The sequence below is a fragment of the Chinchilla lanigera genome, unplaced genomic scaffold (assembly GCF_000276665.1).
Source record: "Chinchilla lanigera isolate Chin_1 unplaced genomic scaffold, ChiLan1.0 scaffold00049, whole genome shotgun sequence".
Taxonomy (NCBI): domain Eukaryota; kingdom Metazoa; phylum Chordata; class Mammalia; order Rodentia; family Chinchillidae; genus Chinchilla; species Chinchilla lanigera.
The window spans coordinates 10352574-10370901 of record NW_004955450.1 but is presented as its reverse complement, the minus strand read 5'-3'; the positions used below and the strand labels follow the sequence as shown (position 1 = coordinate 10370901).

Here is an 18328-nt window from a genome sequence, read left to right as displayed (position 1 = left end):
CTCGAACTCGCAACGATCCTCCTGCCTCAGCCTCCCGAGTGCTGGGATTACAGGCATGGGCCACCACACCCGGCTCCTATTCGCTTTTTCCTCCTCTCCTGGAGACAATTATCCTAATAGGTTTAATATATGTCCTTTTACAAATGTATTCTTAAACTGGGCCTGGTGCAGGGGGTCTGTAATCCCAGCATGCTGAAAGCCTGAGGAAAGAGGGTCACAAGGGTAAGCTCAGCCAGGGCAATTTAGAGACTTAGCAAGACTCTGTCTCAATAAATAAATAAATAAATAAATAAATAAATAAATAAATAAAATGGGCTGGGGATGTGGTGCAGGGCAAAAGCTCTGGGTTCAATTCCCAGGTTCGTCATCAAAGATTAGTCAAATCAAATCAAAATGCATTCCTGTGACATACATGCTGTTGTTTTGGTACACATGTGTTGAATGTTCACAATGGCACGGTCTGTCTGCTTTAGGATACTTTCTTTATTACATATTCTCAGGGGAGGACTGCTGCATCCCTCATGGCGTGTGCACCCGATTTGAATCATTTGCTCCTTAGGTGACTGCCCCATCGCCACTCCCTTGATCAGTCCAGGGCTACAGAGGCCCTGACAGGTGGCATCGTCCAGCTTTCAGACTGGGCCCGTCTCTGACAGATGCCAAGCGGCAGGTCCTCCTGGTTTCACTTTTCATTCTTTGGATCACCGAAGAGTTGGAGCCTTTTCTGTACGCCTGCCAGTCTGTCAGGCTCCTTTGTGAGCAACCTGGGCATAGTCTTAGTCTTTCATCTGTTGGGACCCTGTTCTTTCTTTATTGATTTGCAAGAATTCCTGTATATTCTGACTTTCAATCCCACCTTGAATTTAAGCATGGCAACCATCTAATCCCAACTGAAAATATGTTAGTAATTTAGTCAAGAGCAGATGTCCTTATTCTATGCAAATTAATAAATTTTTGCCCTTATTGAATGACTTGAACTTGCATGGTTTTGCTTAGGAAGTTCTACTCCTTTCTATTAACTTTAGATTTTCCTCTAACATTTAGGGGGCTTTTCCCATGCGGACTGTGAGACACGCATTGCACTTACTTCTGTCCATATTGTGAGCCAGTCCTCTCTACCCTGTCTCTTATGCAATTCCTTCTGTCCCTACTAATCGTAGAGCTGCCTTTATTGTGTATCAAGTTCCCATGTATACGAAGACTCTAATTTCTACTCTGATCCTCATCTAAGGGTCTTATATCAACAGCACATCTTGTGTGCCAAAACTGTATTTGTACGGCTAGTACCTTTACCCCACAAGGTTGATGTGACTAATTGCAAAGGTTTCTTTCTCTACATAACTTAGAGTAAGTGAACCTAGGTTCTCAAGAAAGCATTTTGGGTGGGTGTGGTGGCGCAGACCTATAATATCAGCACTTGGGAGGCTGAGGCAGGAGGACTGTTGTGACTCTAAGGCCAGCCTGGGCTACAAAGTGAGCTCAAGGCCAGCCTGAACTGCACAGCAAGACCCTGTCTCAAAAAGACAAAAAAAAAGAAAGCCATTTTGATTGGGATTGCAGCAAATGTGATTGATGGGAAGATAACTGACAACTTAGCGACTTTTTGAGATACTGTCTCGAAATAAAAAGAGCTGGGGCTATAGCTCAGTGTGAAGAAGGCCGTGGGCTCAACCTCCAGTACAGCAAAACCAAACCAAACCCTAGCTTTTGGGTTTGTTCACCTTCTCCGCTTCCCCCTTTACTTCACTGATTTCTGCCTCTGTCTTTATTTCCTCTGTCTTCTTCAGGGGACCCAGGGATTCCCAAGGGAGGTACAGTTTCCCCGAAGCAGAGGCAGCGGGGAGCAGGTCCTGGCTCTCAGCCAGAGGTTTCCTTTCACATCGTGCAGCCTGTGTGCCAGGGCCATAGGGGCCAGGCCGGGAGGACCAGCTGCCAAGACCTGGAGGGTCCAGTAAATAGCCACTAGCCAGCCACTTGAAATGTGACTAGTGGAAACTGGGACAGCCCCTAAGCATCCAGTTTACACCCAAGTTCACAGGCTTGGAACCAAAAAATGTAAAACATCTCAGACACTGAAATGATATCTGGGATATATTGGCTTCAATGACTTACTTTTTTTTTTTTTTTTGTCTTTTTGAGACATGGTCTCGCTATGCAGTTCAGACTGGCCTTGAGCTCACTTTGTAGTCCAGGCTGGTCTCGAACTTGCAACGATCCTCCTGCCTCAGCCTCCCAAGTGCTGGGATTACAGGCATATGCTACTACACCTGGCTTCAATGACTTATGTTGTTAAAACTAACACTTTTTTTTTTTTTTTTGAGACAAGGTCTTGCTATGTAGTTCAGGCTAGCATTAAACTCACTGTATAGCTAGGCTGGTCTTGAACTTGTGGTGATCCTCCTGCCTCTGCCTCCAAGTGCTGGGATTACAAGCACATGCCACCATATAAGGATACTAGGAATTTTTAGTTACATAATAATAGAAAGGTAGCACAAAAACAGGTCAAATTTTGAGACCACTTTGGGGCTGTCTGAGCTCTGGCCAACACAACTCAACCTGCTTCATTTTGCACTGACACAAACAGATTCAAATTAAGACATTTATCCAAGGAGCACAGGGTCAGATTCTTCCTTTCCAAACAATAGAAGCCAACTGTGAAAATGTGTGTAGCACGCACCACCCCGGCCATGCCCACCTCCTCAGGCTCCTGTCTCTCTTCCCAGCTTTGGGTCTGAAGTGCGCAAATCACCAAAGCAGGTAGAAGCCCTCGAGGGGCTCCCTGCAGCCCCGAGTGGGTGGTGTGGTGTGGGTAGGGCTCGGATGCTCTCTCCAAGGGCCCACGGCCTGTCACTGGCTTGGTCCTCTTCACTCCCAGGTCAGAGCCCCTCCCCACACGTGTGATGCTGAGTTTTGTTTTGTTTTGTTTTGTTTTGTTTTGTTTTGTTTTGTTTTGGTACCAGAAGTCAAACTCGGGACCTTGTGCCTACCTGCAGGTGCTGCGCCACTGAGCTACATCCCCAGCGTGATGCTGAGTCTTATAGGGATTTCAGTCGCTCCCACCCCTAGGCTCCCCGCTTGCTCCTGTGTTCAGCCTGTTCTGGTTCTGAGGCCTTGAAAAGCTGGCTTCGGGGCACGGAGGGGAGGTCAGCCTGGGCAGCAATGTCCAGTGATGCTCTCTGCTTTGTTTCCAGGGATCTTCAGCACCCGTCCGCTGAGGGCACCTAGGCACCAAGGTGCCAGCACCTGGGAGGCCAGGAAAGCAGCTGGGCCTCAGGAGACCTAAGGTATCAGAGCCATGAATCAGAGCGAGGAGGCCATCGGAGACCCGCCAGGCACCATGGTGCCCCAGGAGCTGCTGGAGGAAATGATTTGGTTTTTCCGTGTAGAAGATGGTAAGCGGCAAGGGACAAGTGGCAGAGGTGGGTAGCATGGGGTGAGGGCTCAACACAAAGAGCAGGATTTGGCTGAAACCCCGGTGCCGTCCGCACCCCCGTCAAACGGCACATTTCCTGCAAACCGGGCCTGAGCTGCACTGCACCCTCCTGCCGTGGGCTGTGGTCGCTCCACACGGTCACCCCGTCATCGGCTGCACTGAGCAAGCTCCTTCTGTGTGCTGTTCTGACGCTAGGGTTACAGTAGCGGATGAAACACAAACATCTCCCCTTCGGGGGGCACGCGTCTAGCGGGACAGAAAATAAACAAGGTAAAAACGGACACGCACGGTGCAGAGATGACATGAAACAAGATGACACGGAGAAGAGGCCAGCAAGGGTGCAGCAGGGGAGATGGAGGGAGGCCCCGTTAGAAGGGGGCCTTCTAAGGTAGACTGCGTGCAGGGAAGGACTGAGCCTTGTAGAGGTGGGCGAGAGCCTGCCTGGCCGCAGGAGGAGCCCGGCCCGTCCTCAACGCCCTGCCGTGTCCCTCCTCAGCGTCTGCGTGGAATTACTCCATCCTTGTGCTGACGGCCGTGGTGGTCGCCTTGAGCTTGTTCCTCCTGGTCAGAAGCATCCAGGCCAACAGGTGAGGAGCTGCTCTGGGGGTGTCTGGGGCGGGGGGCGGCCCTGCCTGCCCGGAGGGCAATCCAGGGAGGGCACTGGCCTTTGGGACAACAACCGGAGTCTTCCATCTCCTTTGAGAACCCAGAGCTCTTTTAAAAAATGGCAACTGGCCCTGAGGGCCACCTCCTGGCTCTGGCAGGCGAGCAGGCACAACCGGGAGGAGTGTAGCCATGAAGAAGGTGGCTGTGAAGCTCGCATGGTGGCGCTTGCTTCTAATCCCAGCACTCCGAGAGGCTGAGGCAGGACGATCACAAATTTGAGCCCAGCCTGAGCAACATAGTGAGACGTATCTCAAAAAATAAAAAGGGTTGGAGACATAGCTCAGTGTGAAGGCCCTAGGTTCCACCCCAAGTCCTAGGGGTTAAAAGAATAAAAAGGGAAGGCAGCTTTGCCCCTTGCCTGTCAGGAAGCCCGGCACTGAGAGGCGAGGTGCTGTGAAGGAACAGCAGGCTGAGGAAAGGGGTGGTGAGGGTCTGTGGAGGGGCGCAGGGGAGGGCTCCACACACATAACCGTGGGGCTAGAGCAGAGCTGTGAAAGGAGAGACAGGCTAGGAGTTTCCTGTAGCAGCTGGGGGACAAGGACCTGTACTTAATAGGATGACAGCCCCAGGGCCAGGGCCAGTATGGTTGGTTCAAAGAACACAGGCCTTCCAGTGGGGATAAGCCTGGGAATACTGAGGATTTGACCTACAGCCTTTGCAGTGAGCTATATCTTGAGCCCTTATTTTAGTTTTTATTCTGAGACAAGGTCTTGCTACATTGCCCAGGCTGGGCTTGAACTTGTGATCCTCCTGCCTCAGCCTCCCAGAGTGCTGGGATTACAGGCCTACACCACCCAAACCTTCCAACCCACTTGGTAGACCCAGGCCTCCCCAGCCCCATGCTATCACTGAGCGTTCCCGTCCTCCCAGAAACCGAAAGCTGCAGCCGGGAGAAGAGGAAACACCTGAACTCGTGCATCTGAATGAGGCCAGAACCGGAGGCAACAGCAGCCTGAACAACCTAGAAGAGATGCTGCTCACAGAAAAGCCAGCCCTGGCCCTGCTGGGGACTGAATTAAAACAGCAAGATGACCCAGTAGTTCTGCTTCCGATCCCATCGAAAACTGAGAGCTAGAGCAGGCGTCACCCAGGCCAGGCACGGCTCGGGACGGGGCGCACCTGCAGCCAGAGGTCGGGCTCGCCTCCCGAAGCAGCCTGTTTTTTATCAGCAGATACAATGAATGAACTGCGATAAAACAAAGCTTCCATTATTTAAAAAAATCTTTTATTAAAATGCTTCTGGAGGTGGGCAGTTGGAATTGTACAGTTTGTTCAAATGGTGGTGATACACGCACACACACACACACAAGTGGCTTGAAGCAAAGTGCAAAATCCCTCGCAGCCTAGGGCGCGGCGGCCTGGCGGGACCCTCAGCGCGTGGTCCGGAGTCGTTCACAGCCCCCTCTGGGCCCCACTTCTCCCTCAGTAGAACTGAGGCCGAAGGCTGGGTTAGAGGTATTCTGAGTCCAAGGTCCTGGAACTGAGCGCTGAGATGGAAGGAAGCGGGATTGTGGAGTCAGAATCCCCTTCCCAGCCTTCGGGGAGCCGGAGCCCCTCCTGTACCTGCTGACGTACCCAGGCTTCATGTGAACAGCGCTGGAAGACAACCACACCCCGTCTCCAAAGCCTCCTCCTGCTAACAGTGCGAACCACAGGGAGTAACGGGCGCCCACATCATGACTGTGGAGGGCCGCCTGGGCCACTCTCCTTGAAAGAGGAGCAGTTGTCTCCATTTTGGCTGGCCTGACCCTATTTCCATGTATGATATGTACACAGCTGGCTGGGACTTTTCCTCATCCCTTCAATTGGCTTTAAGCAATGCACATTGGTCCAGCTGAGGTGCTGGTGGTAGACTTTGAAGACGGCAGGCAGTGTTTCCCCGGCGCCCCTGTTGTTCCCATGAGTGAGCTGGGATGAGGCGGGATGTGTGAGCCAGTGCTCCACGCTGTCAGCTGGGATGGAGCCTTGGGACAGAGGCTATGACTTCCTGGGGCTTCAAACATTACACATCGGCGCTGAAGCACTGACCCCAAAACATCACATACCACCTCAATTGTGTTATGTAAATTACTCTTTCTGCAGATCCTTTTCTCTGCATTTGCAGAGGTGATTTCAGGGCTCCTACCCAGCCCAGCTCAAGGCACTCACCTACTTCCTGCCATTCTCAGTCACTCATCCTCAAGCCACTCCCTTCTTCATAAATGAATAAAACCCGGGTTAGACCTTGGGTCGAGGCCTTTGTTCCGGATGGCCATCATCACAGCTGGATTTAGGACCTCTTGGCTCCCCACAACTACAAATATGCCTTAGTGTCTTTATTCTCGCCATGGGCTGTACTGGAAGTGGTAGATTGGAATTAACTCACTAGGATTCCAATAACTTTTCATGGGATTACAAACACAAACTTCCTGGGCCGCAACAAGGACCGGGAGGGCTCTCTGTAATGATGTTGTGGCAACATCTATTCAGTGGCAACACCACTGCATTTATGCAACACTTTGCTCTACTAGCCCAACATACTTCAGGTTCTGTCACAGAAGTGGGCTTTGACCTGGGCACAGTGGTGCACATCTGTAATTTCAGCACTCTGGGAGGATGAGGCAGGAGAATCCCAAGTTTGAGCCCAACCTGGACAACTTAGTGCGTTAGAGTGTCTCAAAATAAAAAAATAAAAAGCTGAGGCTATAGCGCAGTGTAAAGGCCCTGGGGTCAACCCCCAGTGCTGGGAAAAAAAAGAGAATGGGCTTTCAAAGCTCAGATCTGTTGTTGAAGGTTGTGGGTCCTGCCAAACCACACTACAAACTTTTTTTTTTTTTTTTTTTTTTGTCTTTTTCAGGCATGGTCTCGCTATGCAGTTCAGGCTGGCCTTGAGCTCACTATGTAGCCCAGGCCGGCCTCAAACTCACAACGATCCTCCTGCCTCAGCCTCCCAAGTGCTGGGATTACAGGCGTGCGCCACCACACCTGGCCCACACTACAAACCTTACACTGCTCCTATCTGAGTGAGCGGGCCATTGGTGACCCTGCCTTCTGTGGGCTGTCCTGGGCCCTGGAACCGTCACTGGGGAGGACACTGTGTTCTGCAGCCTCGGTCATTAGACTTGAGGAGCTGGTCCTGAGGGTGTGCAGACAGAGCCCTTAGCAAAGAGGGGAGAGGACCCTGAATCCTGGTGAAAGCCCACTGCAGGTGCCCTTCTGCCCTCCATGAAAGGCACAGCGCTGGGAATATCCCCGCCTGGAGCCCCCTGCCCTGTCCAGCTTTCCTGTAGAATTATGGAAACCAGAGCTTTTTGGATAAAAGCGTTGTTGTCTGGGGCTCCTGGGAGGTCAGAAGAGGACGGGTGGGCCAGGCTCCAACTTCTAAGCAGCTGCGCTGCCTCTGCCTCCCACCAGGTGGCGCCAGAACACTCGGGCTGCCCTTCCTGCAGGCCTCTGGGAGCTGTCCACCCACTATGGGCCACAGCTAGTCCGGCTGTAGCTGCAGCTGCAGAGATCAGAGCAGCAGAATGGACGCCACAGTTTCTTCTCGCTATGGCAGACTCCAGGTCTCCGGGATGTGGCAACGACTGCTTGCCTCCAGGGTCCTAGATGCAGTGGTTACCATAGAGACGAAGGCCGGCACAGCAGCCGCACCCCATGCAGTGGCTTTGGCTCACGGTGTGGGGACGCCGCTTGGTGCCGGAGGCAGGTTCAGCGGCCTGTCGGCGGGTGGGGGCATCAGTCCGTCAGCGGGAAAGGCTGGCAGCGAATGCCAGCCCTTGACCTGCCGCTGCCCCAGTGGCCAACCCGGGGGCTGCCAAGGACACGGGGGCCTCAGAAGATCTTGAAGCCCTTCAGGAGGGTGAGGGTGGGCGCCTTGCGCTTGCTCTGCGCGCGGGATGACTTCACAGTGACCAGCTTGGCCTGGGCCACGGCCGGCATCTCTTTCAGGCTGACGGTGGACAGCGTGTTGAAGGTGCAGCTGGCCAGCCCGTGCCGGGCGGTGAGCGGCGCCTGGTGCCCAGGGGCCCTGTCCTCGGAGATGAAGAGGGGCCGGGCGGGGGCGCTCCTCTCCAGCTCGCGCCGCGCCTCCCGCACCGCCTGGTGGAACACGTGCTGCACATGCGCGAAGTCCAGGCAGGCGGAGACCTCGAAGAACAGGCACCCGAACCTGCGGGCCAGGGCCGCACCCTCCGCCTTGGTCACCTGCCTGGCAGGGAGCAGGCGAGGCAGTGAGTCAGAGGGGCCGCTCCAGGCCAGGCGGGGTGGGTCCTGCCCCAGCTCCTCGCTCCTGGCTGGGGCTGCCTGCACCTCCATCCCCTCCACCCCCAGCTCGTCTTCTCATCAGCACAGTGGGGTTATGACATCAGCCTCTCAGCACTGTCCAGGTTAAGAAATACAAGTGGTATGGAGTGCTTAGCACAGTAGCTGGTTAGTGCTTGATACACAATGGCTGATAAACTGAGGATGGAGGTCAGGGGGAATGGGCCAAAGTCCCCCAGATAGACCAGCCTGTGGTTAGAGGAACCTCCTTTCCAGCCCCCTCACTCCACCAAAGCACGGGCCCTTCGGTCAGGAAATGGGCCACCACAGCCCTGGCTGGAGAAAGGCAGCTGAGCGGGTCACAGAGGTGACTCAGGAAGCCTGGGGCAGGCAGAGGTCTTGGGACTCATGGGGGCATCTGTCTTCCTGCCCAGGGGCGGGGCAGGGGGAACAGGGCGTTTCAGTGAGCATGGGGACACAGAGAGAGGGCAACATCTCTTCCTGGCTGGTTCCGTGCCACTTCCTGTGATGACAGGACGGAACGCGTGAGGTGGGAAGGTTGTGGGCGCTTCTAACCCAAATGCCGTGGAATGGAGGCAGGGGAAGAGCAGCTGGCCGGCTCTTGCAGGGAGGAGGTCTGGAGGCCAAAGCTGCTGGGCTGCTCCCCCCACCATTCCCAGGGGCAGTGGCACAGCCCAGGAGATGACAGAAGACCCCAGGGTGGGCCTTGGTGGGAGGGGGCCTTGCTCCCAGGTGGAGGAGCAACAGAGGCTAGGTATCTCCCACACCCAGGCACCCTAGGACTGTGTATGGTCCGCGCCCGCTAGTCCCTGAGGAGGCCCAGCCCGCTGGAGAGGGAACTCTCAGGCTCCGCCTTCATCTCGAGCTTGAACCTGAACTCTGTCCTTGCAGGATATGACTTAGGGATCCTCAGAGACTCACGGCTGTGTGTGACAGGCACTGTCGTTTTTCCTAGGACTGGTGAACTTACCAGGGCTCGGGCCCCACTGCTCCAACCCCACTCCCACCTTGTAGCTGACAAGACACTCACGGGGGACGCTGACCTCAAGGCGACTAACACATGCAGTGCGCCCCTCGGGTCCTGATCCGCTAAGGCTGGGACAAGACCCGAGGGGACAGGGCTGACCCGTCGTGACCTATCCTTAGGGAGCCAGTGCTGCTCACTCAGCCTTATATTCTTGGTCCGTTGCTCCCAAACCGTTTTGAGACCATCCCCTTGGCAAGGAACAGTGACCTGCAGTGCTTCCCAGACTGAATACAGGCCCCTTCAGATCGGGTGTTCTGACGCCCTTTGCAGGCCCGCAGCTCCTCAGACCCTGCAGTCACTTTGATGGCACAAACTCCCCTTGCTTTGAGATGTCATCTTCTGGGCCCCTGACGGTGCAGCCTTCAGGAAGCCACGACTCCCTTCTCCCACTGCCCACCCAACCTGTCCTAGACAAAAGGCTCCCTCCTGGTTAGCACCAGTCCCTGGGGCTCCGGGGCCCGGGAACGAAGGCACGAGCAGCCCAAGGGGAGGGCTGGGGACAGGCTGTGGCTTCCAGGGAGAGTGCAGTGGGATTACTCATCTCGCATGGCACCCCGGTCTCAAGTGCCTCAGGGCCAGGAGAACGTGGAGGGAAACCTGGGGGGCAGCGGCTGAGGTCGCGGGGAGGGGGCAGGCCCCACCTCAAAACATTCCAGTGCCTGTCCTGTCAAACACCGCGCCGGCCAAGCAAAACACGGCTGCAGACTCTGCGGTCACCCACCCTCCGGCCCGGTCCTGACCCCTGGCTCCGGTCCAGCCTGTCTAAGAAGAGCTGCCCTCGCATAGCCTGGGGGGCCGCACGGGGGTGGGCAGAGCTGGCTGGACCAGAGTGGCCACCCGACCCAAGGGCCCCTCGGAGCCTGGCCCTGCAGTGGAACGGGAATGGCATCATTCAGCCGCTGGGGTGGGACCAGAGGTCACCCTGGCTCAGGCAAGGAAGGGCGAGGCCGAGAGAAACCAGAAACCCGCGAGGATGGAAGGAGCGGCTTCTGTTCTGGCATTCGGGGGCCCAGCCCTGCCCTTCCCGTCCCTGGCTGCCGGGAAGCCCAGGCCCACCTCACACTCTCAGCACCTTTGCCCGGGCGCGACTGTCCTCCCGGCAGCTAACTCACCCCCCCCCCGGGCGCCCACCGCACTCACCTGTACTGGGCCATGTCCAGCTTGTTGCCCAGCAGCAGGGCTGGGTAGCCGCGCTGCATCTCCTTGGCGTGCAGGGCGAGCAGCTCCAGGTAGCTGCTGCTGCCCTCGAAGCTCTGGCGGCTGTCTACGCTGTACACCACCAGGAAGGCGTGGGCCCAGTTCAGGTAGCGCTCGCAGTTCCTGGGGGTGTCCTGCAGCGAGGGGAGACGTCCCCCGGGGGGGGCACAGAGGGCGTGCGAGGTCACGGGCCGCGGGGTGAAGACCTTCACCTGAGCCATCCCTCTCGCCCCGTCTGGGTACATTGTTCCCCACCCGAGCCCTTTTCAAAGGGGCACTTGAGCGTGGACTTGGCTCGGTGTGAAAGGAGACATTGTCTCGTGACCCCCCTCCCACCACCCAGCCGGAGACTTGGAGACCTTGGCCGCTTGGGCGCACAGCCAAGGACCTGGCACAGCCCCTCCGGGACCTGCTGTCTCTGGGCACTGCTGGTTTCGGGTCAAGTTCACGCTGCCCTCTTGGCTTCTGAGAACAGCCGGCATCTGGCCTTGGCGAGGGGGCGGGGAGGGCGAGGGGGAGGCGACCGAGGGCTCTCACCAGGAGCATTTGTGTGAACAGGCGTGCCCCTGTCTGCGTGTGCCCGCGCGAAGAGCCCCACAGCGCAGGGTCCCAGAGCTGCCACCAGCCACTCCCCCAGCCCCCAGCCCATCCTCCTCACGTGGACGGAGGATTCGGGCTCAGGGAAGTCAGGGCCTCGTTTCGGATCACATAGCAAGTTGGACTTTTAAAAGGACCCAAATTCTCTGCCGTCCAAGGGGAAGTGGGGAGGTTACCGGGTCTGCAGTGTCCATGACCCTCAGGTGGACGGGCTGGTGGTCCACGGTCTCCTCGGAGCTGTAGGTGTCCTCTGTAACACAGAGGGTCAGTCAGGCTGGGCAGGGTGGGCCACTCAGCAGCGAGCTGGGTTTGAGTCACAGCTGGCCCCCAGGCAGACAGGAGGGCCCCCGAGCGCGGCTACAGGGTCAGCTGAGCTGGATGTAGGAGGATTCCCACCCCAGGGACACTGCTTCCCCTGCAGGGCTTGGTGCATCACAGGCCGCAGTGTAACATCCCCGCAGAACGGGCCAGCGGGGCAGAGGGGCGGCCTTTGCTAGCCCCACAGGCTCAGAAGCGGCACTGCCAGCCCTTCCTCCCCAAACCCCAAGCCCTCCAACACCAGGACCCAGGCCACGGAGAGCCCCAGGGACAACTCCCGCCCCGCTGGGAGCAGAGATGAGGGGAAGAGAAGCACGTCACGTCTTGGATGGAGGGCGGTTGAACCCCAAAGAGAAGCTCCAAGAGGGTTTTACAAATAATCCTTGTCCGTGTGACAGCAGAAGAGTTTTAAGCTGCAGATGTAGAACCAAAGCCAAGGTTAGCTACTTTTTAGCTGCGTACTTGGGCCAAGTCAGTTTAGTTCTCAGGGGAACCTGAAATCATCGTAAAATGGGCATAATGTGGTGACAGTGGCCAGCAGTTTCCAAGCCTTTCCTCTGTGCTGGGTGCTGTGCTAAGTGCTCGTTCCTGGCCTGCACTTCCCCATCCCCCAGGCCTGGGTGGGCACAGGGCCTGGCACCACCTGGAAAGGGCAGGGGGCTGGGGAACGCCTAAGTGGACAGGGCAGGCTCCCACTCCTAGCTGATTTCTTTTTTCTTTTTCTTCTGAAATCATTTCAGACTCCTGAGTTGCTAAATAGTGCAGCATTCCCGTGCACATGTCCCTAACCTGCCCCAATACTAATACCTTATGTAACCCTGGCACAATTACCAAAGCAAGACATCCACCCTGGTACTCTACCATGAACTGAACTGCTGACCTTATTTGGATTTCACAAGGTTGTTGGTATTATTTTTTTCCATTTCTGATGACCTCAAACTTCAGCAAGCAGCTAGAGGTCAGTGGTCGGGCACGCAAATGAGGTATCGCTGCCATACCGGGTGAGTGTCCCCACTCCCAATCTTTCCCGTGAGCCCGGCACACACACACACCCTTCCCTGGGGGTCCCCTAGGGCACGTTACCCCCCAGCAGCAGCCCCTGCGAGTTGCTACCCCTGCCCAGGCTGAAGGTTCAGCCGCACACTTCCTCAAGTGCTGCGGGCAGCCAGGCCGCCCTGGACGCATGCCAGGGCCCCTCACATCCAGCATGAATCAGACAGGGCCGGGGCCCCAGCCTGCTCTGGGGACTCGGACAAATAGCTGCTCTTATGCAAAGACAAAAAAAAATCAAATGGAAAACAAGCCCCAAATGTTTAACTATATTTGGCCCAAGAAGAGCTGTCCCTAGATGCCAACATCGTGTTCAGATTTGTCTTTATTTTCCTTCCATCGCTGTCCGGTGCAACCCTTTTGGTCCCTCCAGCAGGCACCAAGTCCCACCCAGCCCAGCCTTGGTCCCCTGCTGTCCCTCCCACACCACCACCGGCCTTTCACTTGCCCACACCACATGGCACCCTCAGTGGAACGTGGGGCCGGTTCCCTGCCCAGGCCCCTCACGCCCCAATGGCTCGGTGGGTCAGCTGGTCCCCAGCTCTGAGCAGAGGGCAGGGGAGGACGAGAAGCACCCAGTCTTCCCCGACACAAGGTGCTCTGGGGTCCTGAAATATCCGCGTTACGTAACTCCTAGCTCTCACCCATAGTCTATGCACTTTAAGGGTGAGAAAAGAGCCCTGTCCCAAAGTATTGTTCTGTCATTTACAGCAACAGTTATTTTTTAAAAGGCACCCAAAGAAGTTCTGGTCAGAGTATGGAGCAGAGAAAAAACAGGAGAGGGTGAAGCTGGCACCGTCCCTACCGCCTTGAAAAAGCAGGGTCCTGGGGACCTTCGTCCCCTCCTGTGGATGTGACCTTCACAGGCACTGACCTCTGCTCCTACAGGCTCTCATAGTCACAGCCCACAGCTCAGCACAGGTCTGACAGTGACAGAGCTCAGGCTGTTAACCCCATCTTCCAGATGGGGAAACTGAGGACCAGGGAGCCCAGGGCTACATGGGCCTCTGATGCTGGCCCGCCTGTAACGTAAGACTGCTCCTATTGAATGCAAATAGAGTGCGGTTCCTCATCTTCCTTGGCAGCTGAGGCTCTCTGTGGTCTTAGACAAATCATTGAGTCCTCTGTCTCAGTTTCTCTGCCTGTAAAATGGGTGATGATAATCATAGGAGCTCTTCTCTGAAGGATAATCCTAAAAACAAATTCAGTGCCCCAGTGCAGGGGCTATGTTGTGCCTTGTACTGTGCCTCCTGCTGGAACTAAACTCAAGTCTCAGAGGGCCCCCAAATGCACCCAAGGTCTTGGGAGACCCTGGCAAGGGCAAAAGAGCTATCTGCCAACGTCTGTCTGAGGCTCAGCTGAGCTCTCTCCACAGAAAGACAGATGTGGGTCCCCAGTCCCAGCTGCTGCTGGAACCAAGAGGGGACAGGAACCAGCAAGCTGAGGCAGTTCCCAGCAGTGGGACACAAACCCGGGAATGCCCCCGCCCCCCCACAAGTCTCTATAGCTCAGGGCAGTGACTGAGCACTTTGGGGCTCCTGCCTGGCCCCCCGCAGCCTGACCACACATTCCACCACCAGGTCAGAACCCCAGAGCTACTCAACCAGGAAGCACAAACGTCCCTGGAACAGGCTCCTCCGGGGACCCTGGTGCCAGGTATGGACTGGGGCCGGGGAAGCAGAGAGAGGGGAAGTGGTTGCCAGGAAAGAGCCAGGGTGCCCGGTGAAGTCTGAGTTTTGGGTGCACCGGAAGTAGTTTTTAATACAAACAGCCCCCCTCACACACATACTACCTGAACTGGGAAGAATGTCCTTGGGAATCCCCCTTGGCCCCTGCCAGACACCTGCCTGCCTGTGCGCCCTTCCCTCCCGGCCTCCACCTCCCCCATCCTCCGTTCCTCCAGCTCTGCCCTCTCCTAAGCCCTGCCCCGGCCAGCAGGATACTGCATCCGGTGTCCTGCTCCCTCAGGAGGTGACCGCTGCTCATCAAAGTCACACACTGGGGACTGTCACCACATTGGGGACTGTCACATCACTTGTCCTACAACTTCCTCACTTAGCCAAATTCTCTTTGACACCCTGGGGGTCTGTTAAGGTCTCTTTGGAGGAAGGGATTATTTTATGGCTGGAAAAAAATAGGACTAAGGGCCCCTGAGGATGCCCCGCTCTGGCACCAGGACTCAGTACCCTCGCCCGACGTGACCAGAGGGGCTGGTGGGCACCAGTGGGCTCAGCTCTTCCCTCCAGGCATCCCAGTGGCATTTCACAAGGGCCTGCTGCACAGGGCACTGCACCATTAGGGTATCGAGCCTGTGTCACCAAGCCCTGGGTCTCCCTGCAGACTCCTTCCCAATGCTTTACGCAGTTTTTATCAATGGGGAATTAACCCAACACCCATTTTCCAGATCATTCAGACACCGTAGTGGTCCCAGGAGATGGCTCACAAAACACGTTACTGCCTGGTGGAGCAACAACCTGGTAGGGCACACCAAATTCCCTTCTCTGGAAGCTGAGGCAGGAGGATCGTGAGTTTGAGGCCAACCCGGGCTACATAATGAGTTTGAGGCCAGCCTGGACTACATAGTGAGATCCTATCTCAAAGAAATAAAAATAAAACACTGAGCAAACAAAAAGCTATACATGTGAGATTTAAGTTACACTGGAATTGATAAAATTCTGCTTTTATGTAAGTCTCAAGGTTCCACGTAAGAAGTTAGTTATGTTAGGAAAAGATCCTGCGGCAGAAAATATTTTCAAAAGCAATGATCTGATTAATCTGAGGGAACCGCAGTCACCAGGCCTTGGAAAAGTAAACATGCAATGAACACTGACTGGGGGTCAAGTACAAGGCTAGATGTTCCTGTGTTGTTTTTTTAATCCTCACTGCAATTCTCTGAGATAGGTATTTGTATTCCTGTTTTACGGATGGGGAAGCAATAGCTCAGGGAAGGTAAGCAATACTCTCCTGGCTGCACAGCCAACAACTGGCAAAGCAAGGACTTGAACCAGCCCTGACAGCTACCAAAATATCCCCTTTGCCCATGTACCGTGCTGCAACTAAAAAACAAGATAAATGGGGTATGGTGGTTCACACCTGTAATCCCAGCTACTCAGGAGGCTGAGGCAGGAGGGCAGCAAATTTGAGGTCAGGCCGAGCCACTTAGTGAGACCCTGTGTCAAAAATAAAATTTGAAAAGATCTAGGGGTACAGCTTAGTGGTAGAGAGCTTGCCCAGAATGTGCAAGGCCCTGGGTCCAACTCCCAGTACCACAAAATCAACAAGCAGCAAGACGAGTTTTCTCATGTTGTTCAAAAACAGTCAGAAGCCAATAGCACCAGAGCATTTCCCAAACGTCTTTCTTGTCCAGCTTTTCTAGAAAAGAACACTGAGTGACCATGTAGAAGAACAACACCTATTTGGATGTGGACATCTGCTATGTTTGGAGTTTTTTATTTTCATTTTTTAAAAATTTCACCACACCTCATATTTTGGGGCAAATCGGTCTCTCAGTTTTCTGAGCTGGGCTGACCTCCAGGTTGTCTGGAATGGGCCACAGAAGGGGGATCTGTGGCACTTAAAACAGTTCCCTACGGGCTGGGGAGGTGGCCCATGTCTGTAATCCCAGCACTCTGGGAGGCTGAGGCAGGAGTATCGTAAGTTCAAGCCTAGCCTGGGCAACTTAGCAAGCTAGTGTGACCCTGTCTCAAAATAAAAAAGGTCCAGGGACGTAGTTCAATGAGAAACTACTGGGTTCAACCCCCAATGCCAGGAAAAAAAAAATCTCCCCCACTGGCTGAGTTACCCTGGGGACATCTACTGCTGTCCCCAGATGCCAGTCCCCGGGGACACTCCAGGCAGGGCATTGGGAGGTCGAGGGACCAGAGGTTTCTTACCCAAGTTGGGGTCATATTCGCTGATAAACCTCTTGGTCAGGAACTTCACAGTCAGGGCTGTGGGAAGAAGAAAGACAGGGTCTCAGTCTCGCCGCTACGTGTGGCTCAGAAGGAACCAAAAATACGGGGGCCAAGTCCCGGCTAGTCACACCCCGGGATTTTTTTAAGAGCAAGAAGGCAAGGAGAGGCCAGGCTAAAGGGGCTTTGGTGGAGACCCAAACGCAGCGGTCAGGACTTGTGAACCAGTTACTCAAATGAGCCTGGTGAGACTCCAACCGAAGGGACCTGTCCTCACCCTGGACAAGTCACATCACACAGCTTCCAAAGCATGGGGCATTTATTCCAGCTTTGGCTACAACCCGAGAGACCCCAGGAGCAGAGCTGGGGTGTGGGCCCCGGAGGGTCTGAGCCCCGAGCTCCGGGATTCTACGCAAGGGGCTGGCTGAGAGGTCTGGGTCCCAGCAATTGCACCCGAGTCCTGCAGCTCACACCTCAGGGCTCAGTTCTGAGGACCTCCTGGGCATTCCTGCAGGATAGAGAACTCCAGGACAAAGCTCTCGCAGGCAGAGACCCTGGGGAAGGGAGCCCACAGCTCAGAAGCAGAGGGAGACACTTGCCGATAGCCATAACTGGATGAAGAGCCTGTAGAGGGGTCCCGTGCCCAGCCCACTTACAGCTGCTCACGGCTGTCACTGGCAGGGAAAGGCCAACCTTCTATCGGGGGTCTCTGCCTATGGTGACAGCTGAGAGTGATGAAGGTACAGTTCAGCATTGGCAGAAATGATCTCAGTGCAAGCCCAAGGTCTTGGTTCATCAAAGCTGAGTCCCAGAGACAGGCGTGGGCCAGAGATAGACAACCCTGGACATGAGGACGTGTAGTCCCAGCACTCTGGGAGGCTGAGGCAGGAGGACTGCAGGTTCAAGCTCAGCTTGGGCAACTTCATAACTTAGCAAGAAACCGTCTCAAAATTTAAAAATAAAAAGGGCTGGAGATATAGCTCACCGCAGAAGCTCAGGATTCAATCCCCAGAAGGGCAAAAAAAGGCAAGTCTCCGCCTCCGGGGACCACAGCCCAATATATTTACAAAAAATCAAGAGAGAGGTGTGACTTGAAGCAAACAGTTGCTAAGCATGCACAGCTGGTCCCCGGATGCCAAGGAACTGGGGTGGCCATTGCCTGAGAGATCCCAAGAGCCAGGGACTTCTACCAACCCCTTTCAATGGGTGTGTGTGTGTGTGTGTGTGTGTACGCGCGCGTGCGTGCGCGCATGCAGGTGACAACCTGACTTAACGGGCAGCCAGGCTGTGACCAAGTTCAAAGATCAGTGCCCAGCAGGTCCCTTTGCTGCCAGTCACCCCGGCTGGCTGCTGGCCCCAGGGAGAGGAGATGGGAGAGGAGATGAAGGGGAAGACTTCAGACCCAAGGAGAGAGGGTTCAGGGTGGGGGAGGACACAGGAAGGGTCACGGCCACGCAAGGCAGAGGCGCAGAGGCACAGAGGGAAGAGGCAGACGGAAGCCGACGACAGAAGAACCAGGCCGAGGGGCTGCGCGCAAGGGCGGAAGAGCGCAGAGAACCTGCAACGGAGAAACTGAGGCACAGAAGAAAATCGCAGAGGCTCGCCCAGCCCAGCTGGACAAGGAAGCCCCCAAAGCCAGCGGGGGACCCCGCGCCCCCAAAGCCACAGCGCCCCGGCCCCACCCCGGCCCGCGCCACTCACCGGACTTGCCGGCCCCGCGGCGCCCCAAGATGGCCAGGTTGACCTCGAGGGGTGCACTCGGGGGCCCACTGCCGGCGCGGGGCTTTCCGAACACCGAGGCCATGGCGACCGCGGAGGGCGACCCGGAGCCGGACCGAGCGCCCCGAACCGCGCGGCCGCCCTCCC

The 18328-nt window shown here is 55.7% G+C and overlaps 2 protein-coding genes across 2 annotated transcripts in view; one reads left to right on the top strand and one right to left on the bottom strand.

The window, feature by feature from the left end:
* Slc51b (solute carrier family 51, beta subunit) overlaps positions 1–5348 on the top strand; it is an 8656-nt gene extending 3308 nt beyond the window's left edge. The window contains exons 2-4 of the mRNA XM_005393727.1: positions 3192–3392; positions 3930–4020; positions 4970–5348. Coding sequence (XP_005393784.1) covers positions 3296–3392; positions 3930–4020; positions 4970–5174 — 393 coding nt within the window. The 5' untranslated portion in view covers positions 3192–3295 and the 3' untranslated portion in view covers positions 5175–5348. The remainder of the gene's footprint in view (positions 1–3191; positions 3393–3929; positions 4021–4969) is intronic.
* Positions 5349–6995: 1647 nt separating this feature from the next.
* Rasl12 (RAS-like, family 12) lies at positions 6996–18328 on the bottom strand (the record flags this gene model as incomplete). The annotated part of the gene is given in 5 exon segments (XM_005393733.2): positions 6996–8288; positions 10530–10720; positions 11360–11433; positions 16445–16501; positions 18164–18328. Coding segments are annotated over 5 exon segments (801 nt in total). The 3' UTR covers positions 6996–7912.